General features: G+C 50.1%; 1 protein-coding gene across 2 annotated transcripts; it reads left to right on the top strand.

Annotated features, from left to right (window-relative positions):
• The first annotated feature begins 1,115 nt into the window (after window positions 1–1,115).
• Window positions 1,116–2,991, top strand: LOC127293814 (uncharacterized). Of its 2 annotated transcripts, none has more exons than XM_051323477.2 (3): window positions 1,116–1,325; window positions 1,681–2,001; window positions 2,108–2,991. In XM_051323477.2, exons 2-3 carry the CDS (start codon window positions 1,681–1,683, stop codon window positions 2,663–2,665), a joined length of 879 nt encoding a protein of 292 aa, XP_051179437.1. In that variant the 5' UTR covers window positions 1,116–1,325; the 3' UTR covers window positions 2,666–2,991. The 2 variants fall into 2 exon arrangements, with proteins under 2 accessions (XP_051179437.1, XP_051179436.1); XM_051323476.2 differs by having other exon boundaries at window positions 1,678–2,001.
• The last annotated feature ends 19,553 nt before the right edge of the window (window positions 2,992–22,544 follow it).

The following is a 22,544-nucleotide window of genomic DNA, read 5'->3' as shown; positions in this document are numbered from 1 at the left end:
ACAGCAGGACGTCTACGACAACTAGGATCACTCCTGACGTCAACAGTTGCCTGTGGAATAGATGGACTACTACTACGCTATTTCGCTTCCGCTATGTGTTATGTAATTGATCAATAGAACTTCTATTATTGTAATGAGACTGGATCATGTGATCCTTTATTTGTAAGACGATTATGGTATGTAATGAATGATGTGTTATGATATCAATCTATTATGTCTCGCAAAAACAATATTCATGGGATTGCGATGAATGGCATAATAGGCATCTGGACTTAAAAATCCGGGTGTTGACATATACTCTAAGGGTGTGTTTGGTAGGCTGGGTCTATAGAGAATCACTATCTCTCCTCATACATGTTGACCTCAGCTAAGTTGAGTTGAGATATTGGCATGTGTTTGGTAGTCTGGGTTTGTTGAGACATGCTGAGTTGGGAAGTTGTTTGGTAGGTTGGTATGTGTTGAGATTCACAAGAGGTCCATATTTTACACAAAATCCCCAAACAAAAAACGAAAAAAGCAATCGGGTCCTCAGATCCCGATTGAGACGAACGTGGCCCCGATTCCGGCAGGATTCGTGCCCAGAATCTCGGTCGCCGGAGCGGAGCTTGGTGCTCGGGGGCGGGACAGACCAGTGGGTGCCGTGGCGGCGGAACTCGGTGGACGGGGGCGGAGCTTCATGCTAGGTTGTTGGGTCCAGCAGAGGAGGTACGCCAGGGCGCCGCCGGACGTGTGAGGGGAGCTAGGGACGATGCCATGGCCACGAGGAAGGCGGCGGCGCGCTCGCAGGGCCCGTCGGCGACGAGGGAGAGGCGGAAGCGCGCGCCAGTGTTCAAGGGAGAGAAAGCTGAGAGAGAGGCGCGGGGGGAAATGACGGGGGCAGGTGGGCAGCCGCGTCCCACGCGTGGCTCCGCGGGTCGCTCGGGCGGTTTTTTCGAATGCCCTCAGCTGAGCTAGGCTGAGGGGCGTTTTTCGTGCGAGGTGGGCAGTGCCCAGTCGGACCGATCCGACCTAACAAATAGTAAAAACTGAGAAAAAGTGGGATGAGGCGAGAAAATCTGAGTCCACCCGGAGTGCCAAACACACCCTAGGATACCATCCCGACTCGACACTTGTGACCAAGCGTAAGAAAAAGGGGTGCTCGAGAGCGAAGGCAGGGAGCCCGCAGCAAGGCACCTCTGCTGAAAGGGATGTGATTAGGGTTGCCGTCGCCCACGTTCTCAGCCTGATGCCGGCGGCGCCGGCCGGCCCCTGGCACCCACACCACGCTTCCCCACTGATCTTCGTCCTCCTCGCGCGCCTCTCTTCTTCGTCCCCTGTCCCCTCAGGTACCTCCTCCCCTCCCGCCCTCCTCCCAACCCCCACCCCGAACCCACCCGAAAGCTCTTACTAATTTAGTACCGATTGATGATAACCCGATGTATCCGTTTCGAGTTTTCACTGCCGATGGAGAGATGGATGAGATTGCTCTTGTTTAGATGTATTGAATGCTGGATTATTCCTCTGAACTAGACTCGGTTGTCTTCCACCAGTACCTCCCTCCTGACGTGCCACTGTAAAATTGGTAGCTTCAAACAGTAACAGGACCGAATGGATGTATGCCATATACTCATATTGTATGACACGTCCAGTACGTTCTTGATCTTTGGTTGACTGAGGAATCACTTAATTTGTGCTCAGTAGATGGAGAGGGGTCTGAAATCCAAGGCGCACTGGGATTCATTCGGGCACAAAGTGTTCTGCGAGATCTGCAAGGAGGAGGTCGGCGCCGGGAACAGGCCCGTCTCGTATTTGAATAAGACGGGATACAAGAATCTCCAACACAAGTTCTTGGCTAGGACAGGGAGAAATTATGAGAGGAAGCAGTTCAAAAACCGGTGGGAGTCCTTGAAGAAAGAATATGCTCATTGGGTGGCCTTTACACAGGCTGCAACTGGGCAGCGGTGGCATAGCGCGTCGGGAACAGTAGATGCCGACAATGAATGGTGGGTGAAGCTCACAGAGGTATCGTCCAGTGTACCCAAATCCAATGGAGTCTATTTCCTCCAAGTTTATGTGGATTTACAAATCATGCTTATGCTTATTGTCAGTCCATTTATTTGCTTTTTAGGCCCACCCAGAATTTGTAAAGTTCCGGAATGGACCACCAGAAAACCTTGCTGAGCTTGCCGCCATGTTTGACGAGACTCATGTGACAGTTTCATCTTCCGCCATCCCGGGTGAGCATATAGAAGACCCCATGGATATTGTTGAGGTTGAGGATGGCAATTGTTATCTAGAATGCAACAATGATCTGGAATACAACAAGACGTCTGACCAGAAAGCAAAGGGAGCTGAAAAGCGGAGGGCTGCTGCCATTGCTGCTAGTCCAAAGAAGAAATCAAAGCAACAAAAGAACCCGCCGGATCAGGAGTTCAGGCATGTGACCAACATAATGGCTGGTAGCACTTCAGGAACATCTTCCAGTGATGTTCCAAGAGGTCATGGGATTAAAGATGTCATCAAGTTGGCTGTGCAGTCTGGGGCGAAGGAATGCAGCGATCTGTTCTTCACCGCCACCAAGCTGTTCATGAATGTGGACTATAGGGAGATGTTCAGTGCTTTCGAGACCAATGAAGGAAGGCTCGATTGGCTGAACAGAATGCATGAAGAGATGAAGAAGAAATAATGTATTTGCTTCCCTGGCCGCAAGAGATAGGTGGATAGATCAGTCCATGCATGTGTGAACTTGTGGGACAGTTTCAGCTTGCCATACCCTGGAAAAAGAGAGGAGGGATATAGGGGTTTCAGATTAGCATCATTGCTACCGCTGAATGCTGATGACGGTGGCAGCCTGTGGACGTGTGGGAGAAATTGTTGTGAGAGCGTCCACAATCCTTAACTTGTTGAGAGAGAGAGAGAGAGAGAGTGGATATGTAATTTTTTAGTTTGCTGGCCTAAATGATCACAATTTCGAGTATCATGGATATAATATACTCCATCCAAGTCAATTTATATTTCACAACATATAATGATGGTGTTTTCACCTACCGCGGTGGTAGCTCTTTTTGAACTGCTATGTGTCCACTTCACTGTTGTCCTTGCCCTTATTGCATTCAGTAGCTACTACGCTTTCCTCTTTTGTCTAGGGAGTTCAAAGCCTGAAGCAACTTTACACACGAGTGACCTCACGCACAGGATGGGAATGCCAAAATGGTGAAAGAATCGTTGGGTATACTTTAGCAAGAGGGATAACTCTAAGTTGGGTATACTTTAGCAAGAGGGATAACTCTAAATGAGCTGCTGAAGAAGAAAGTTCAGGAGAAAGTCCAGGCAATTGCTTCTGAAGTTCCCATCTATGTGGCAGTGGTGACCAAATGCTGTGTTGGTGGCAACCTCTTTTCTCTGGTGCATTCAAACACATACTCTTTTGTAAAACTGCTGATGTGGATTTGGCTCTTTGATCTCTACTGATTCTTTTCTTGAAATTTCAAGACCCTGATTTGCAATTTACTTGCCAAACTGGCATGCATAGCAAATTTCTTGTCAGCTGAATTAACCACCGACTTGAAGCAGTAATTTTTCTGTTGCAATTGACACTTTGAAACTTTTAACTAGGCATTCTGCAAGGGATATGCTTCAGCTTATCTTCAAAGCAGAGATCAAACTCTCACGCTTCAGCTGGAGGACAAGGAGTGGGACACGACATTACACGTCAGGCCAAACAGTAAAGCCATTCATGGAGGCTGATCGGAGTTTGCCATCGACAATGACCTTCGCCTGGGAGATATTTGCCTCTTTGCAAAGAGGGGCATCAGAATTCTTGTGATGAGGATCCATTTAGTTCGCAACTCAGGTATACTGCTGTAGCACAAGCTTCCTAGTTCATGTTGCTGTTCCAGGTACTGGAATTATCTATGGTCCGTATGGCATAAACTCGCTTATATCCTGCCATGAGAGAGTCCACTGCAGAACAACTTTATGTACGTTTTGTTATGAAACCTTGTAGTATCCGAACTGAGGAAAAGTTGAATTCTGCTCTGCCTCTAATATCGTTTATGATCACTGATTATGATGTCTACAGGTGATCAAATATGCCGCAAGGAGACATGCTATAAGCTGTACTTCCATGTGCTATTTCAACTGTCATTAGGATTTTAGCTCACCGGGAATAGCAGATAAAAGGTGTAGGATTAGGACCCTGTTTTTGTGTGAGCTAGAGAAGATGGGGATTATTTATTCAAACTGTTCCAAGGTAAAATATTAGTTTAAGCACCTCTCATGTTTATTGTTTCTTTCTTTTGAGGTTCATTCGCCTAGATTTCCATTTTGGTGTGTGGGACATCTTTTTTTTTCATCTCAGTAACAAGCTGATGAGTTGAGTTGTTTGATCGTACCTTCTCTGCTCTATATGTAGACCTAATGATGGGTTGAATTGTTCTACATGCCCTCATAATTTTCCCTTTATGTGGCCTCAGGTTTTCTTTTCCAGGTCGAACTTGTTCGGCCGTTGGATTTTGCAACTTAATTAATAAAAAACTGTGTGCATCACTCAATGCAGAGACCCCTTTCCGAAAAGAATAAAATTGCTGAGCATCCTAATTGGACTACCATTTGATATCCTTCGGTCTTGAAATATGTGGAAACGAGTCTCCTTTTCTCTATTCTCATCTAGTCTAAAAAAGTTGTTTGAGGCATGTCTGCCTTCAGCTTCATGGTCGGGCAACATTTTGGGCTGCTAAAACAGAACTGGACCCCTTATAGTTAATCGGGCTGCATTAGGTCGAGTAACTATGTACGGGAAGCATGTGTCTATGTTTTTTCTTTAGTCTTCTCTTTCTTTGTAGGAGAAGGTGAGGGCAGAGACGCCTTGCCTCCCCTCCCCTACACCACCGTTCACCCCTCCATCATCTGCATGTTACTGAGAGCAGCAACGCTTGCAAACATGTTCTACCGTCGCAACCTCCCGCTTATTGAGGTACTGTCTTCTTCCACTCCCTCTCACGATATTAATTTAGTTTCATAAATGTTGTTACCTTTTTCAAGGAAGTTGGTCAAAGTTTTTTTTGAGTTAGGACAAAGCTAAACGTACAATTACTGCGGACGACGGGAGTAGTCAGTAAGTATAGCATGTTGGGTAATGTAATAGCGAGAGAGTAGATCTATTTGGAAGTCCTAGAAAGTGTGTGCCCTAGGCAATTGTCCTTCAAGACCTTCAAAACTTCTTCTCATTTAATGAAAATAAAAAAGTCTTTTGACTCGTTTCAAAAAATAATATAAAACATCAGTTAGATAACTTGATTTGGTATTCCTCTCATTCTCCCTATTTACATCTAGCGAAATAATTAAAGGTGGGTAATGACAGAATGACTAATTGCTCAGCCTACTCTAAAATATTCAAATGACTTGCAGGGTGGAGCTAAAGGAATATTTGGATTAAATAAACTAGATTGCAAGGTTAAAAAAGGAGCATATAGGAAATACTGCTTTTTCTTGTGCCCATCCGCATAAGAAATATAAAAATAATACTACTAAAATATATTCGGGCCTCCGGTCTACACTATGGAAAACATAACCATATAACAAATCATTTTTCAAACCATACAAATACAAAACCAAGTGTATGATGATTATAACTCATTTTATTTATTCCAAGGTGTTCATGACATTATTTTTCATCACCACAATCTTCAACAAGTGTCTCAAGGCCGAAGGAGAGGACGTGGCAAGCTTCCACCTAAGGATCTGCAAACTGGACCACAATTTTTAGAGCATGCGTCGCTAGTCTTAGCGCAACGATCTTGCTCTAGAGCACAGCAGAAACACAAATCATTTGGACAGGGTGGCTTCAACTCATCGCATATGCACAATGCGATTTTGCCACTATCCACCCGAGTAGTTGTTTGAGCTGCATGTAAACATGATTTCAAGTTAATTCGTATTTCTTCACAACTGAATTGCCCCAGATTCTGCAGAACTAACCAATATCCTTACCGGAAATTCACCAATTGTTATTGCGTACTTACCCTGAGAATACATGATGATGCATGGAAGGATCGCCATCAGGAGCATAATGACCTTGCTTCTGTCCATGGTAGTATAAGCTTCCTGGTATGAGATCTTTGTTTCTAGTGATTGTTTGCTCATGCGTGATAAACATATCTTTACTATTATATGTGAGTCCGTAGTCGTTGAAAATGTTTGATGTCAAAGATTGAAGACATCTTGACCATCCAATTTTACTAAACATCTTCAGCTTGCCATCCAACCATCCATGTAATCTACCTTTTCGACATCTTCTAAGCGTCGATCACTTACCGAAAACAATGGCAAAAGCATTAAAATCACGTGCCAGAGAAAGAAGTAAATAAAATTTGCCACAATCCTACGATTGCCATGGTCAGGGAAATGCCGCAATCCTAGGATTGCCACGGTCCGTCCAATCTAATCAAGAGCGAGTGTTCAAGCCTTCCATTCCAGAGAGGATGAGCTCCCGCGTAGGCGACAACGCGTCACCGGCGCTCAATCTCTCATCGACGAGAGCCGCCACCTCCCTCCCAGCCCTAGGCTCTGTGCCCCAAAGCCTCCTCCCACCCACCCCAGCCCTGCTCCTGTCCTTGCCCGGATGGCCGCGCGGCGCCTCCACTGTCCCCTCGACCATGGGGGCTCCTGCGGCCGGTGCTCCTGCCGCCGACCCCGTCCCTCCTAGCTCCGGCGCCAATACGGATTCTCACAGCAAGACCGGCGACGAGCGCCGTGCAGCGCCCTTCTCCTCGCGTCCAAAACCAGGTGCGACGTTCTTGGACTTGATGCTTTCGACTTTCCACACCATGGTTGCGTCTCGCGTCGGTGGTAGTTCCGAGGTTGCTCGTTTCTGGATTACGCCGGAGAGCCTATCCCCCAGGTTTAACGTGCATTGCGTTGCAAACGCTCTCAACTTCTCCTTCACCGCTTTCCCGGACTCCTTCTCCGTCCGCAGCCATGGCGGCTCGATCTTCTCTTCCTTTGCCTCCACGCCCACGGTGCTGGATTTCATCCTGGCTCATAAGGTGGTGAGGCTTGGTTGCTCCTCCTTCCGCCTGCATCGTTCCGCCGGTGCGGCGGCGGTGGCCCGGCTCCCGGCGTGGCCGCCCTGCTGGGCCTTGATTCCTTTCTCCCCGTCGGAGGTTGACGTGCTCCCCGCTGCATGCAGCTGGGGTGGGCTTGCATGCAGTGCCAGCGAGGCAGCGGCTCGGTCCGTCGTGGTGGTGGACCAGGTGGGCCCCCCGACCCACGACCGGTCAGCGGGTCTGAAATAGAAACCCCCTGTTCCCCTTTCCTCTCGCCTGCCCAGCCTTTTTCCTCCGAGCCCATCCCCTACCTCCCTCTCTCCCCCACCCCGCCCCTACGTTGTAGCTCTCTGCGCTCCGCGAATCCGGCCAAGCTGGGCGACGACGGAGCGGGCACGCCCATGGTTGACTCGTGCTCCCGTGAAGTCTTGTCCTGGCCGCCCCTTTTCCCCCATCCTCCGCTCGGCTCAGAGAGGTGTCTCGTTTTCTGCCTCCTTGCAGATCGAGAACGACGATTCCGATGCGGGCTCGCCAGAGACCCCGCCCTCGGACCGGTCCATGGAGGTCGCTGCTACCTCGCGGCGGACGTATTTGGAGGCCCTCCTCTCCACTCCTTCTCGCATCTCCCCACCCACACCTCGTCGGCTCGTCTTCTCCACCGTCAAAGGGCGCGCTCTCTGCTTCCGCTGCCTCTCGCCCGAGCACGGTGTTGGAGGCTGTCGGGATCCGCTCCGGTGCAAGTCATGCGGGCGCTTCGGCCACCGGGCTAAAGGATGTGAGTTGTCTCCCCTAACCTACTCCCGGTCAACTCCTTCCCTTGCTACCCTTTCTGATCCTCCGCGGTCCCCCAGGTTGCGCCGCCCTAGATCCGCCTCTCCCTCATCCCCGCAGCCGGCGGGAGCTGCGCCTCTGCTGCCCGGTGCCCAGGGAATCCGCTGTGGCTTCCTGACTAGGCCGGCTGAAAGAACATGTCCATTACCCCATGTGTGGTTTTGGTAATTGATGACAATCCCTATGGACTAACGGTTGCATTGAGAATATATCTTAGGTCAAGTCCATAGCCATGTGTTGGACTCAAGGTTGCAAGATGGAGAAGACGGAGTACAATGACGAAGACGGTGTCGAAGAGAGACGAAGACGTGTAGAAGATGAAGAGAGACGAAGACGACATAGAAGATGGATGAAGACGGTGGCGTGTATGTTCAAGGAAGACGGTGGCATGTACAATCATGAAGAGGGTGAAGACGGAGCTTGCCGACTCGAGAGGAACGTGCAAGGTTAAGGTTTGTGCTCGATAGGATAGTAGGTCGCATCATCGGAGAGAGCTCAAACCTTGCATGCATTGCATCGTGTTTCTTGGTTGTTCTTGGTTCTTATCCATGAGATGAGTTAGAGCTTGTGTTCATTCTCATGACAAGCTCTAGCTCATCGGAAACGGATTCCGGATGCATCACATGTTGCATGTGCGAGGGTGATGATTTTCCCGATATACCATATTGAGAGGTTACACCTCTATGACCGTGAGAAAATCATCACTCACTCTTTTTCATGATTTCATCATGTCAAAAGGTAGCTCTTGTCGTCCTCTTTCCAACGAAATTGGTTTCATGTCATTCCGAGTTTCCTAGCTCAAGTTATTGCGTTTTCCGTGTTGCATATTATTTAGAAAAGAAAAACAGCACAATGGGCCGGGCGGTACTACCGCGAGCGGTACCGGTCTAAGTACCGCTCGAGCAGTTTTGCTTACTGGATCGCGTCCGGTACCAGACCGGTACCGGCCCGGTAGTACCGTAACCCAATTACGGTACCAGGCCGGTACCGGGCCCGGTACTACCGGCCGGCCCCATCTCCTGCGCCCAGCCCAGCCGCCGCCTGCCTTCCCCGCGCGTGGGCCGCCGCCGGCCATCCGGCCCAGCTCGCCCGCCAGCATGCTCCCGCACCTGGGCCGCGCAGCCCTGCCCCCGCACCGGGCCGCCTCGCCTCAACCGTGCCGCCGCCGCAGCCCACCATCGCGCCTGCTGCCGCCCGCTCGCTCACCTGGCCGCGTCGCTCGCCTCGATCTCCCGCACGGGAGAGATCGGGCGTTGACCCTGCTCTCCCTCGATCCCCGCGCGTGCCTCGCTCCCTCGCCGCTGCTGCTTGCTTGCACACGGGCCGGCCCCAGCCTTGCTCCGGCCCATCTTCCTCCCCTTACCAGGCCGCCCCTTCCTTCCTTGCTGTTTTCCTGCAGATTTTCACAGGGGCGGTAGTACCGGCCCAAGAGGCGGTAGTACCGGCCCAAAACGTCTTTTTAGCTGTTTTTATACGCGCGAGCGGTAGTACCGCTTTGACAAGCGGTAGTACCGCTCGGGCGCGGATCTGACCGTTTTTCTGCCTCCAACAGCTATATTTTGGGCCCCCTATTTATACCTCTCTTCCACCTCCGACCCAACCACTTCTTCCCCTCCATTCTCTCTCCTCCATTGTTGACCTTGAGTTCTTTCTTCCTCCTCTTGATCCCCCCACTATTTCTTGCATATTTTTGGGGGAAAGGAGAGAGGAGATCTAGATCTAGAGCTTCACCAATTGAATCCCTCGCCAAGTGAGGGGATCTTGCTAGATCTAGATCTTGGAGTTGCTTGGTGTTTCTCCTCATATTTGTTCTTCCTCCCTTATTCTCCCAATAGCTTTTGTAGCTTTGTTGGAATTTGGGAGAGAAGAACTTGGGCATCTTAGTGGTGTTCTTAGCCATTGCATTAGGTGCATCGGTTTGGGTTCTCTCCGTGGTTTCGATCTCGTAGAGGGCATGTTGACCTTAGTGGTGTTGTTGCCTTAGTGGCCTTGTTGCCTTAGTGGTGTTCTTGTAGCCTTTTGTGGCCTTGTAGCCTCTTGTGGCTTTGTAGCCTTTGTGGCCTTGTCGTCTTTGTGGCGTGGTAGCCTTAGTGGCGTTGTTGCCTTTGTGGTGTGGTAGCCTTAGTGGCGTTGTTGCCTTTGTGGAGTGTGTTAGCCTTTGTGGTTTTGGAGCCGGTTGTGGCGCGTTGGTGTCTTGGTGGCCTTGCCGCCGGTGTGGCGTGTTGTAGCCTCTTGTGGCCTTGTACTTGAGAGCCTCCGTGTTGTGGAGTTGCCTCAAGCTTGATACTTGGGAGTTTGCCCAAGCTTGTACGGGTTCGGTGACCACCCTCAAGGGTCCCTTAGTGGATCGAGGCTTCCCTCCCTGGAGGAAAGGCTCGAGGAGAATACGGTGGCCCTAGTGGCTCATTGGAGTGCCTCGTGCCTCCACACCGCTCCAACGGAGATGTAGCACCCTTGGGTGTGAACTTCGGGATACATCGTCGTCTCCTCGTGCACCGGTTACTTCTCAACCCGAGCTTCTTTACCTATGCGCTTTACATTGTGATATCTATCATGCTTGATGCTATACCTATCTTGTTATCACCTTGTTGCTCATCATGCTAGCATAGTTTATTGGAGCACTTAGGCAAACCCCTAGTTGTTAGGCTTTGAGCTAAACTAGTAAACACTTGTAGTTTTATTCCGCCTAGTTTAGCTCTCAAGTAGAAGTTTTTATACACCGCCTATTCACCCCCCCTCTAGGCGACGTCCTAGTACATTCACCGGCCACACCCTACCCCCGTGGGTAGGCCCCGCCCACCCCTGCTTCGTCCTCGAGCGCCTCGGCGGGGGGCCTCTCGGCGATGGCGCTGTTGTCTGGCGCGGTGGCGCCGGTCGGTCACCGCGGGCCACCCACTTTTGCTCCTATCCGTCTTGCCGCGCCGGCGCCTGCGCCTTCCGCGCGCAAGGACTATGTCGACGTCTTCATGCCACCCTCCGACGGTGTTGAGCGTAGCCGCCGCTTCGCCTACGCCCTGGTTGAGCCCGCATCGGCGGCGCCTGGGGTCTTGCTCCACCGTGCCCTGGACGAGCTTGGCGGCACCCCGCATGTCGGGCTGGCGGCGCGCGACTATGGCTCCCTCATGGTCGTCTTCAGCTCCCAGGAGGAGCGTGAGGAAACCATGCGCCAGTTCCCCCTCTCCATCGACGGTCACCAGGTCAAACTGGAGCGCCCGGAGGAGGGGTGCAATCGGTTTGCCTGGCGTTTCTGCATCTTCTCGCACGTCTCCGCCACTGGTTTCCCGTTGGAGCACTGGAGTGAGAGTGTGATCATGACAACTTTCCGCTCCGTTGGGAGCGTCTGCTGTATCGATCCCCTCTGCCTCGAGGAGCTTGATTTCTCGGCGGTGAGACTCGTGGTCAAGCTGGAGCGCGCCTCGGACGTTCCCGATGCCTTGATCATCCGCGAAGCCTTCGGCGACTGCTCAACGATCGTTCGCCTCCGCCTCGTTGGGACCTGGCCGTGCGCGGAGGATGGTGTGCACCATGCCTGTGTGCACTATGACAGCAGCGTCGAGCCACCCCCTGCCGCCAGCGGTGGCCGGTGCTGCCTGCGCATGAGCGACATCGACGAGGAGTCCATGTGCGGCGCATCCCCGCCGCCTCCGGCGTGCGCTGCTCCTGCCTCCTCCGTCCTCAGCCTTTGGGGCAGAATTGTGGCACGCCGCCAGTTGATCCTTGAGCGTGCAACAGCCCTAGACGACATCGACGGGCTCCCGGTGGCCCCTGCCTCTCCCTCCCTCGCCACGCCAGCAGCCCCGCTGATACGTCTCAAACGTATCCATAATTTCTTATGTTCCATGCTAGTTTTATGACAATACTCACATGTTTTATACACACTTTAAATCATTATTATGCATTTTCCGGCACTAACCTATTAACGAGATGCCGAAGCGCCAGTTGCTGTTTTCTGCTGTTTTTGGTTTCAGAAATCCTACAAAGGAAATATTCTCGGAATTGGACGAAATCAACGCCCAGGGTCTTATTTTTCCACGGAGCTTCCAGAAGACTGAAGAGCATTCGAAGTGGGGCCACGAGGGCCCGTAACCATAGGGCGGCGCGGCCAGCATGGGGCCCGCGCCGGCCTATGGTGTGGGGCCCCTGCGCCGCCTCCAACTCTGCCCTTCCGCCTACTTAAACTCTCCGTCGCGAAAACCCTATTACCGAGAGCCACGATACGGAAATACTTCCAGAGACGCCGCCGCCGCCAATCCCATCTCGGGGGATTCAGGAGATCGCCTCCGGCACCCTGCCGGAGAGGGGAATCATCACCGGAGGGGTCTACATCACCATGCCCGCCTCCAGATTTATGTGTGAGTAGTTCATCCTTGGACTATGGGTCCATAGCAGTAGCTAGATGGTTGTCTTCTCCTCATTGTGCTATCATGTTTAGATCTTGTGAGCTGCCTATCATGATCAAGATCATCTATTTGTAATGCTACATGTTGTGTTTGTTGGGATCCGATGAATATTGAATACTATGTCAAGTTGATTATCAATCTATCATACATATGTTGTTTATGTTCTTGCATGCTCTCCGTTGCTAGTAGAGGATCTGGCCAAGTTGATACTTGTGACTCCAAGAGGGAGTATTTATGCTCGATAGTGGGTTCATGCCTCCATTGAATCTGGGACAGTGACAGAAAGTTCTAAGGTTGTGGATGTGCTGTTGCCACTAGGGATAAAACATCAATGCTTTGTCTAAGGATATTTGTGTTGATTACATTACGCACCATACTTAATGCAATTGTCTGTTGTTTGCAACTTAATACTGGAAGGGGTGCGGATGCTAACCCGAAGGTGGACTTTTTAGGCATAGATGCATGCTGGATAGCGGTCTATGTACTTTGTCGTAATGCCCTGATTAAATCTCATAGTAGTCATCATGATATGTATGCATCTCTATTTGTCAATTGCCCAACTGTACTTTGTTCACCAACATGCTATTTATCTTATGGAAGAGACACCACTAGTGAACTGTGGACCCCGGTCCATTCTTTTACATCTGAATACAATCTACTGCAATCATTGTTCTCTACTGTTCTTCGCAAACAAACATCATCTTCCACACTATACATTTAATCCTTTGTTTACAGCAAGCCGGTGAGATTGACAACCTCACTGTTACGTTGGGGCAAAGTACTTTGATTGTGTTGTGCAGGTTCCACGTTGGCGCCGGAATCCCTGGTGTTGCGCCGCACTACACTCCGTCACCAACGACCTTCACGTGGCCCTTGATTCCTACTGGTTCGATAAACCTTGGTTTCTTACTGAGGGAAAACTTGCTGCTGTACGCATCACACCTTCCTCTTGGGGTTTCCAACGGACGTGTGCTTCACGCGTTATCACCCGCCCACGATGCTCTGGGACAAGATCCTCGCTCGGCGCCTGGCCCTGCAATTCCCGGAGACCGGGCTTGACGCTGACCAGGTTCTCGCCACGCCCCAAAACCTCCTCTTTCCTTCTTGCTCGAGCTCCAGTCTTAGCCCCCCTGTTCTTCGTCTGCAGTGGTACGATACTCTCTCCATCCCCGCCACTCCGCTTGTGCCAGACCACGCCGAGGAGGAGTGTGGTGGCCACGCCATCCTTTTGCCGCCCGTGCCGCACGTCGAGGAGGAGCGTGGTTACCACCCCGTCCTGGTGCCGCCCGTGTCCTCGCTCGTCCCCGCCCCGGACATGCCGGCCAGGCTGCTGGCCCCCGAGTGCGAGCACGAGGATGCCGCGCGCAAGCAGCGGGTTCGCCGCAAAAGGGCGGTCGACTCCGCCTTCAAAGCTCGCCGCAGCTCTCGGCTTATGTCCAAGGAAGCGCCGCAGTTCCTCTCCATGCTCTCCAAAGCAAAGGCAGTGAAGGCGTCCCGCTTCGACTTCTCTGGTGGCTCGCCACGTCTCCGTGCGGCGGCGGAGGCTGCAGGTTTTGGCGGCGGCTCCTACCCCGGCCCGATCCCCCTTCTACACCTGAAGGAGCTTGCCACGACGTGCGGCGTCGACCCTGACGCCGTTGACGATGACGCAGAGGTGCCCTCCTCGTCCACATGAGGACGCCGTTCCTCCGAGCGGCTCGACGTCGGTGGCCTCTCCCGGATGTCGCTGGCCGCTCCCGTAGTGATGCCCCCTGCGAACATTCCGATAAGCCTGTTTTCCTCCAAACCCTAGTCACTCACGATCCTAGGGACCAGGTCCCTTGGATTATGGCAGGCGATTTTAACCTCGTTCGCAGCCCCACTGACAGGAACACCGCAAATTTCTCTGTCTCCGAGGCTGAGATGTTCAATGACACGATTAACCTCCTTGGGCTCATCGAGTGCCCCTGCGTGATAGGCAGTTTACCTGGTCCAACAAGCGTGACGCCCCCACTCTGATCCGCCTCGACAGAGTCTTCATTAACCATGCCTGGAACGCTCTTTTCCCTACCTCCTCCCTCTCCTCTCTTACTCGCGACACCTCCGACCACGTTCCTCTCCTAGCCAAGGTCTCTACCTCTATCCCTAAGGGGGGTTCTTTCGCTACGAGCCATCCTGGGGCCTCCACCAGCGCTTCCGTTCGTCTATCTCGGCTGCCTGGGGATCTACCTTCAGCCCTGACCCCACCGCTAGGTTGGTGGTCAGACTATGCCTGTGTAGGAGGATCTGCAAAGACTGGTCCAGGCATCTATCCCTCAGCTCCCTGAGGGTCCAGGCGTCTGTCCCTCAGCTCCCTGAGGGAGAAGGATTGTCGCATCCTTATCCATCTCCTTGACCTCCTGGAGGAAGGACGGCCTCTCTCTCCCCCTGAAAGACGTGTCCGCTCGCTCACTATGGAGGCTCTCCACCGCTCGATCGAAGAGAGATCCCTTTACTGGCGGACCCGGGCTAAGGTTCGCTATGTCCTTGAAGGGGATGAAAACACCAAGTTTTTCCATGCCTCCGCGACCTGCAGGCTTCGCCGTAACACTATCCCGTCTCTTTCGATTGAGGGGGTCGACGTTACAAAACACCAGGACAAAGCCGATATCTTGAAAAGTTTCTTCTCCGACCTTCTGGGGATGGTTACGCCCGTCTCCTGGCCCTTCGACCTTTCCTCCCTCTACACTGAGGCGACTCACCTTGCTTCTAGTTTCAGCACCCTGATGTCTACGCACGCTTCTATTCCTATAGACAGTGTTGGGCCTCCAAGAGCAGAGGTTTGTAGAACAGCAGCAAGTTTCCCTTAAGTGAATCACCCAAGGTTTATCGAACTCAGGGAGGTAGAGGTCAAAGATATCCCTCTCAAGCAACCCTGCAATTACGATACAAGAAGTCTCTTGTGTCCCCAACACACCTAATACACTTGTCAGATGTATAGGTGCACTAGTTCGGCGAAGAGATAGTGAAATACAAGTATAATGGATGATTGTAAGTAGTAATTGCAATCTGAAATAAATATGGCAGCAAGCGAACATGTAGCAGAACTTGTTGGAAACAGTGTTTCAATGCTTAGAAACAAGGCCTAGGGATCATACTTTCACTAGTGGACACTCCCAACATTGATCACATAAATGAATAAATAAATGCTACTTTCTACACTCTCTTGTTGGATAACAAACACCATTCATTGTGTAGGGCTACAAGAGCACACCTCAAGCCAGAGTAAACAAGCTCCACAACATCCGGAGTTCATATTAGAGTAACCTCTAGAGTGCATAATAGACCGTTGCAATTTAGACCGAGTACTAACATATCATACACACTGTCAACAATAGCTATGAAAGGGGGAATAGATCGCATCAATACTATCATAGTAATAGTTAACTTCATAATCTACAAGAGATTACAATCATAACCTACGCCAAGTACTACATGATGCACACACTGTCCACATTACATCATGAAGGAGGAATAGACTACTTTAATAACATCACTAGAGTAGCACATAGATTAATAGTGATACAAAGCTCATGATCACATAAAGATCACATGGGAGAGAGAGATGAACCACATAGCTACCGGTACAACCCTTAGCCTCGAGGGAGAACTACTCCCTCCTCATCATAGGAGACAGCAATGGCGATGAAGATGGCGGTGGTGTCGATGGAGATGACTCCGGGGGCAATTCCCCGTCCCGGCGGCGTGCCGGAACAGAGACTTCTGTCCCCCGAACTTGGCTTCGCGATGGCGGCGGCTGCGTAACTTCTCTCGTCCCGTGGCTTATCCCCCTAGGGTTTTCACGTCTGGGAGACTTTATAGGCGAAAGGGCGGCGTCGGAGGGGCACCAGGGTGCCCTCACCACCAGGTGGCGCGGCCAGGAGTGGGCCCACGCCCAGGTGTGGTGTGGGGGCCCCCTGGCCCATCTCTGGCCCCTCTTCGGTGCTCTGGAACCTTCCGTGAAATATAAGATCGTGGGCATTAATTTCGTCCAATTCCGAGAATATTTCCTGTGTAAGATTTCTGAAACCAAAAACAGCAGAAAACAAGAAATGGTGCTTCGGCATCTCGTTAATAGGTTAGTGCCGGAAAATGCATCAAAACGATATAAAGTATGAATAAAACATGTAGGTATTGTCATAAAACTAGCGTGGAACATAAGAAATTATAGATACGTTGGAGACGTATCAAGCATCCCCAAGCTTAGTTCCTACTCGCCCTCGAGTAGGTAAACGATAACAAGGATAATTTCTTAAGTGACATGCCACCAACATGATCTTGATCAATACTATTGTCAAGCATATGAGATGAATGAAGTGATTCGAAGCAGTAGTAAAGATAATGACTAAACAACTGAATCATATAGCAAAGACTTTTCATGAATAGTACTTTCAAGACAAGCATCAATAAGTCTTGCATAAGAGTTAACTCATAAAGCAATAGATTCAAAGTAGAAGGCATTGAAGCAAAACAAAGGATGATTAAGTTTCAGCAATTGCTTTCAACTTGTAACATGTATATCTCATGGATAGTTGTCAACATAAAGCAATATAACAAGTGCAATAGGTAAACATGTAAGAATCAATGCACACAGTTGACACAAGTGTTTGCTTCTAAGATAGAAAGAAGTAGGTAAACTGACTCAACATAAAGTAAAAGAAAGGCCTTTCGCAGAGGGAAGCATGGATTACTATTTTTGTGCTAGAGCTTTTATTTTGAAAACATAGAAACAATTTTGTCAACGGTAGTAATACTTCATATGTGTTATGCATAAGACATCCTATAAGTTGCAAGCCTCATGCATAGAATACCAATAGTGCTCGCACCTTGTCCTAATTAGCTTGGATTTACATGGATTATCATTGCATAACATATGTTTCAACCAAGTGTCACAAAGGGGTACCTCTATGCCGCCTGTACAAAGGTCCAAGGAGATAAATCGCATTTGATTTCTTGTTTTTGATAGATCTCAACTAAGGACATCCATACCGGGACAACATAGAAAACAGATAATGGACTCCTCTTTAATGCATAAGCATTCAACAACAGATAATATTCTAATAAGAGATTGAGGATTAGTGTCCAAACTGAAACTTCCACCACGATTCATGGCTTTAGTTAGCGGCCCAATGTTCTTCTCTAACAATATGCATACTCAAACCATTTGATCATGATAAATCGCCCTTACTTCAGACAAGACGAACATGCATAGCAACTCACATGATATTCAACAAAGGTATAAAAAGTTGATGGCGTCCCCAGAAACATGGTTACCGCTCAACAAGCAACTTATAAGAAATAAGATACATAAGCTACATATTCAATACCACAATAGTTTTTAAGGCTATTTTCCCATGAGCTATATATTGCAAAGACAAGGAATGACATTTTAAAGGCAGCACTCAAGTAATTTACTTTGGAATGGCAGAGAAATACCACATAGTAGGTAGGTATGGTGGACACAAATGGCATGGGTTTTGGCTCAAGGTTTTGGATGCATGAGAAGTATTTCCTCTCAGTACAAGGCTTTGGCTAGCAAGGTTGTTTGAAGAAAACACAATTATGAACCGGTACAGCAAAACTTACATAAGAACATATTGCAAGCATTATAAGACTCTACACTGTCTTCCTTGTTGTTCAAACACTTAACCAGAAAATATCTAGACTCTAGAGAGACCAATCATGCAAACCAAACTTCAACAAGCTCTATGGTAGTTCTTCATTAGTAAGTGCAAAGTACATGATGGAAGAGCTTAAACATGATCAATTTGAGCACAACAATTGCCAAGTATCAAATTATTCAAGACAATATACCAATTACCACATGAAGCATTTTCTGTTTCCAACCATATAACAATGAACGAAGCAGTTTCAACCTTCGCCATGAACATTAAAAGTAAAGCTAAGAACACCAGTGTTCATATGAACGAGCGGAGCGTGTCTCTCTCCCATACAAAGAATGCTAGGATCAGAGTTTATTCAAACAAAAACAAAAATAAAAGCAAACAGACGTTCCAAGTAAAGCACATAAGATGTGACTGAATAAAAATATAGTTTCACTAGAGGTGACCTGATAAGTTGTCGATGAAGAAGGGGATGCCTTGGGCACCCCCAAGCTTAGATGCTTGAGTCTTCTTGAAATATGCAGGGATGAACCACGGGGACATCCCCAAGTTTAGACTTTTCACTCTTCTTGATCATATTGTATCATCCTCCTCTCTTGATCCTTGAAAACTTCCTCCACACCAAACTCGAAACAAACTCATTAGAGGGTTAGTGCATAATCAAAAGTTCACATATTCAGAGGTGACATAATCATTCATAACACTTCTGGACATTGCCCAAAGCTACTGAAAGTTAATGGAACAAAGAAATCCATTCAACATAGCAAAAGAGGCAATGCAAAATAAAGGGCAGAATCTGTCAAAACAGAACAGTCCGTAAAGACGAATTTAGGGTTATCCCCCTAGGGTTTTCACGTCTGGGAGACTTTATAGGCGAAAGGGCGGCGTCGGAGGGGCACCAGGGTGCCCTCACCACCAGGTGGCGCGGCCAGGAGTGGGCCCGCGCCCAGGTGTGGTGTGGGGGCCCCCTGGCCCATCTCTGGCCCTCTTCGGTGCTCTGGAACCTTCCGTGAAATATAAGATCGTGGGCATTAATTTCGTCCAATTCCGAGAATATTTCCTATGTAAGATTTCTGAAACCAAAAACAGCAGAAAACAGGAACTGGCGCTTCGGCATCTCTTTAATAGGTTAGTGCCGGAAAATGCATCAAAACGATATAAAGTATGAATAAAACATGTAGGTATTGTCATAAAACTAGCATGGAACATAAGAAATTATAGATACGTTGGAGACGTATCACGCCCCCTTCACACCGGAGGAGATCAAGCTTGCCTTCACTTCCATGAACAAGCTCTCTAGCCCGGGACCTGATGGCTTTGGCCCCGCCTTTTTTACCACTTTTTGGGACTTGATCTCGGGGATGTTCTGGATGTGTTTTCATCCTTCTACGACGAAACCATCGACCTCAGCCGTATCAACCGGGCCTTCTTGGTCCTCCTGCCTAAGATAGAATCGGCCGCCCACCCTTCCCATTTTCGGCCTATCTCCCTCCAGAACTGCATCATGAAAGGGATTACCAAAGTCCTTACGATCAGGCTCCAGAGTGCTATCCATGCCCTTGTCAGCGCTGACCAGACAGGTTTCCTCACGGGTCGTCGCATCTCAGAAAACATCGTCTACGTCGCGGATCTCCAGCGATGCTGCCACTCCAGGAAAGCCCCAACTATGGTTTTCAAAATATATTTCCGTAAAGCCTTCGACTCGGTCAACTGGTCTAGTCTCCTCCGCATTCTTAGGGCTAGAGGTTTCGATGAACGCTGGTGTAGCTGGATGGAATCAATCCTCGCCACGGGGCATACTGCTATCCTTCTAAATGGAGTGCTAGGCTGCTGGTTTCGTTGTCGCAATGGTCTTCGGCAGGGGGACCCGCTCTCCCCGTACCTTTTTATCATCGTTGCCGACCTCCTCCAACCTCCTCCAACGCCTTATCCTTAAGGCTTGGAAGAATGGCTCCCTCGCTCACCCCCTTTCCTCAGACCTCCCGTGCCCCGTCCTCCAATACGCGGATGATACGCTGGGATGGCCAACGTGCTCGGTTGTCCCCTCTCCTCCTTTCCCCAACCCTATCTTGGGCTTCCTCTTTCTCCTACGAAGCTCCCTGCCTCGGCTTTCGCTCCCCTCGTTCTCTCCTTCGACCGTCGTCTCTCTGGCTGGCGCGCGCACCTGTTATCCTCTGGGGGTAGGCTTGTCCTGTGTAATGTGGTTCTTAACAACCTCGCAACTTACTACATGTGCTCGTATCTGTTACCCCGCGGTGCTATCGAAAGTATCGATAAGAGACGTCGTGCTTTTTTTTGGACCGGAAAGGACTCTTGTTCCGGTGCCCGTTGTCTAATTGCTTGGGATAAAGTTTTGTTGTCTAAGCAGGAGGGCGGTTTCGGCGTCAAGGATCTCCACCGGCAGAACAGGTGCTTGTTGCTGAACTTCATCCACAAACTACACCAACCCGACCCATTGCCCTGGAAGACTTGGTTTTTCTCTCACACATGTCAAGATCTCGGGGAGTGCTCTTCATCTCTCTCCTTCTTGGAGAAGATCATCGACGAGTGCCTCCCTCTCTACCGCGCCATCACCAAGGTTGTGGTGGTGGATGGGCGGGCTACGTCCTTCTGGCTCGACAGGTGGCTGGAGGGAGGGGCGCTGCGACGCGCTTCCCCGCTCTCTTCTCCCACTATACCAGGCGCCACGCTACACGCTACCGTCGCCACGGTGGCCAGTGGAGGCTTGGACCTGCAGCCCCGACTGACGGGTGCTGTGGAGGCTGAGCTCCTGGTGGTCCGCGGACTCATCGACATCATCGCCCTCCGCCACGGCGAGGATCGGCGCGTCATCGACTCTCCCTCGACACCTCGGTTCTGCTCGCGCGAGGCTTACTGCTCCCTCGCGCCAGCGCAACCCCTTGACACTTCTGCGTGCATGTCGTGGGCCCTCCAGGCTCCTTCGAAGATCAAGATCTTCACACCTTGCTGACATCGACCGGTTGAGCACGCGGCCGAATCTCTTCCACAAGAGTTGCGCCCCCTCCGATGTCTGTGCTGCTTGTCCCTGCCCCGAGACTGGTAGACACCTGTTCTTCGCCTGTCGCCTCGCTACGGCGACGTGGTCCCGCCTGGATGTCCCAATCCAGGCGGGGAGTTTCTCCATTTGGGAGATGCAGGCCCCCGCGCCTTTCGACCCTGCTGTGTGGCGCGTTGGCGTGGCGGCGATCCTTTGGTCCCTCTGGAAGTCGCGCAACGATCTCGTCTTCAACGGGGTCGCTCACTCGGCGGACTCGACTCTCCGGAGGGTCTGCGACGACCTTGCCCTTTGGAGGTGGCGGTTCCGTGCCGCTCACAGGGCGCCCCTAGATATGCTGCGATCATATGTTCTCTCGTGGCTTGAGGGCTGAGTTTTTTTCCTCTTTCTCCCTCTCGCCCCCCCCCCCCCCCATGTATCCTCTATTATGTCTTTGTACAGGCTCCTTGGCCGTTTTCGGGTAATATAACAAGCGGTGGGAAGTTTCCCCCCGTTCACCTCGAAAAAAAATCTAATCAAGAGCCTGAGCTCAACATCCACTCGTCAAATCTTTTTCACCGCAAGTCAGCCACTCCTTCCCCTTCTGCCGCTAATCACGGTATCATTGAATCGAATCATAATTTTAATACCTGAATTCTTCTGGACGGGCGCGTGCCAAACCAAAATTTAGGGCGGGCACACTACATGATAGCTCCGTCAGGCTAGCTGATATCACGTTTTGTTTTTCAAAAAGCTATAATTTTTAAATCGTGTGGCGAAATTACAATCCGTTTTCACTTCTAGAATCTCCACGACGAGAGCTTCGAAACTAGACCACATTTTCATATGTTTTGAAAAAAAAATTTAACGAGCAACTTTGATGCCCGACGGAGCAATTTTGTTGTGTAGCAAAACAACTTTGGTGTGCGTTAAAGCAACTTTTGTGTGCAACGAACATGTACATTTTTTAGTACAGGAAGGCACAACTTTTGGTGCCCACCAACAATTTTGGTGTCCATCGGAGCAATTTCAATCTGTGAGGAAGCAACGTTGGTGCCAACAGAGCAACTTTGATGCCTGGGGACACAACTTTGGTGCCAACACAACAACTTTGGTGGCTGGCGACACAACTTTGGTGCCAACACAGCAACTATCATGCGCGACCGAGCAACTTTTGTTGCTTGGTGCATGACGACGCAATTCTGGTGTCCAATAGCAACTTTGGTGCATGACGATACAATTTTGTTGCCTTACAATACAATTAATGGTGCCCTAAAGAGCAACGTTGGGTGACGACGCAATTCTGGTGCCCAAAAGAGCAACTTCCGTGCCTAATAGTAGAATTCTGGTGCCTAATAGCGCAACTTTGATGCCCGTCGGTGCAATTATGGTGTCCGTTAGAACAAATTTGGTGCTCACGATTTCGGGTAGCAGCCACCTGTGCTGAAGCTGCCAAAGAGGGGGAGAAGCCGCTGGTACCACTATTATGAAGCCGCCAGAACTAGACGAAGCAACTTTGAAACCCGACGGAGCAACTTTGCTGCCCATCAGAGCAACTTCGAAACCCGACGGAGCAACTTTGGTGCTGGACAGAGCAACTTTGGTGCGTGCGATATATTTTTGGTGTCCGACAGAATAACTTAGGTACCTT

This window comes from Lolium perenne, chromosome 4 (genome assembly GCF_019359855.2).
Source record: "Lolium perenne isolate Kyuss_39 chromosome 4, Kyuss_2.0, whole genome shotgun sequence".
NCBI lineage: Eukaryota > Viridiplantae > Streptophyta > Magnoliopsida > Poales > Poaceae > Lolium > Lolium perenne.
The sequence above is the reverse complement of the archived record's forward strand: the minus strand, read 5'-3'. Positions and strand labels throughout refer to the sequence as shown.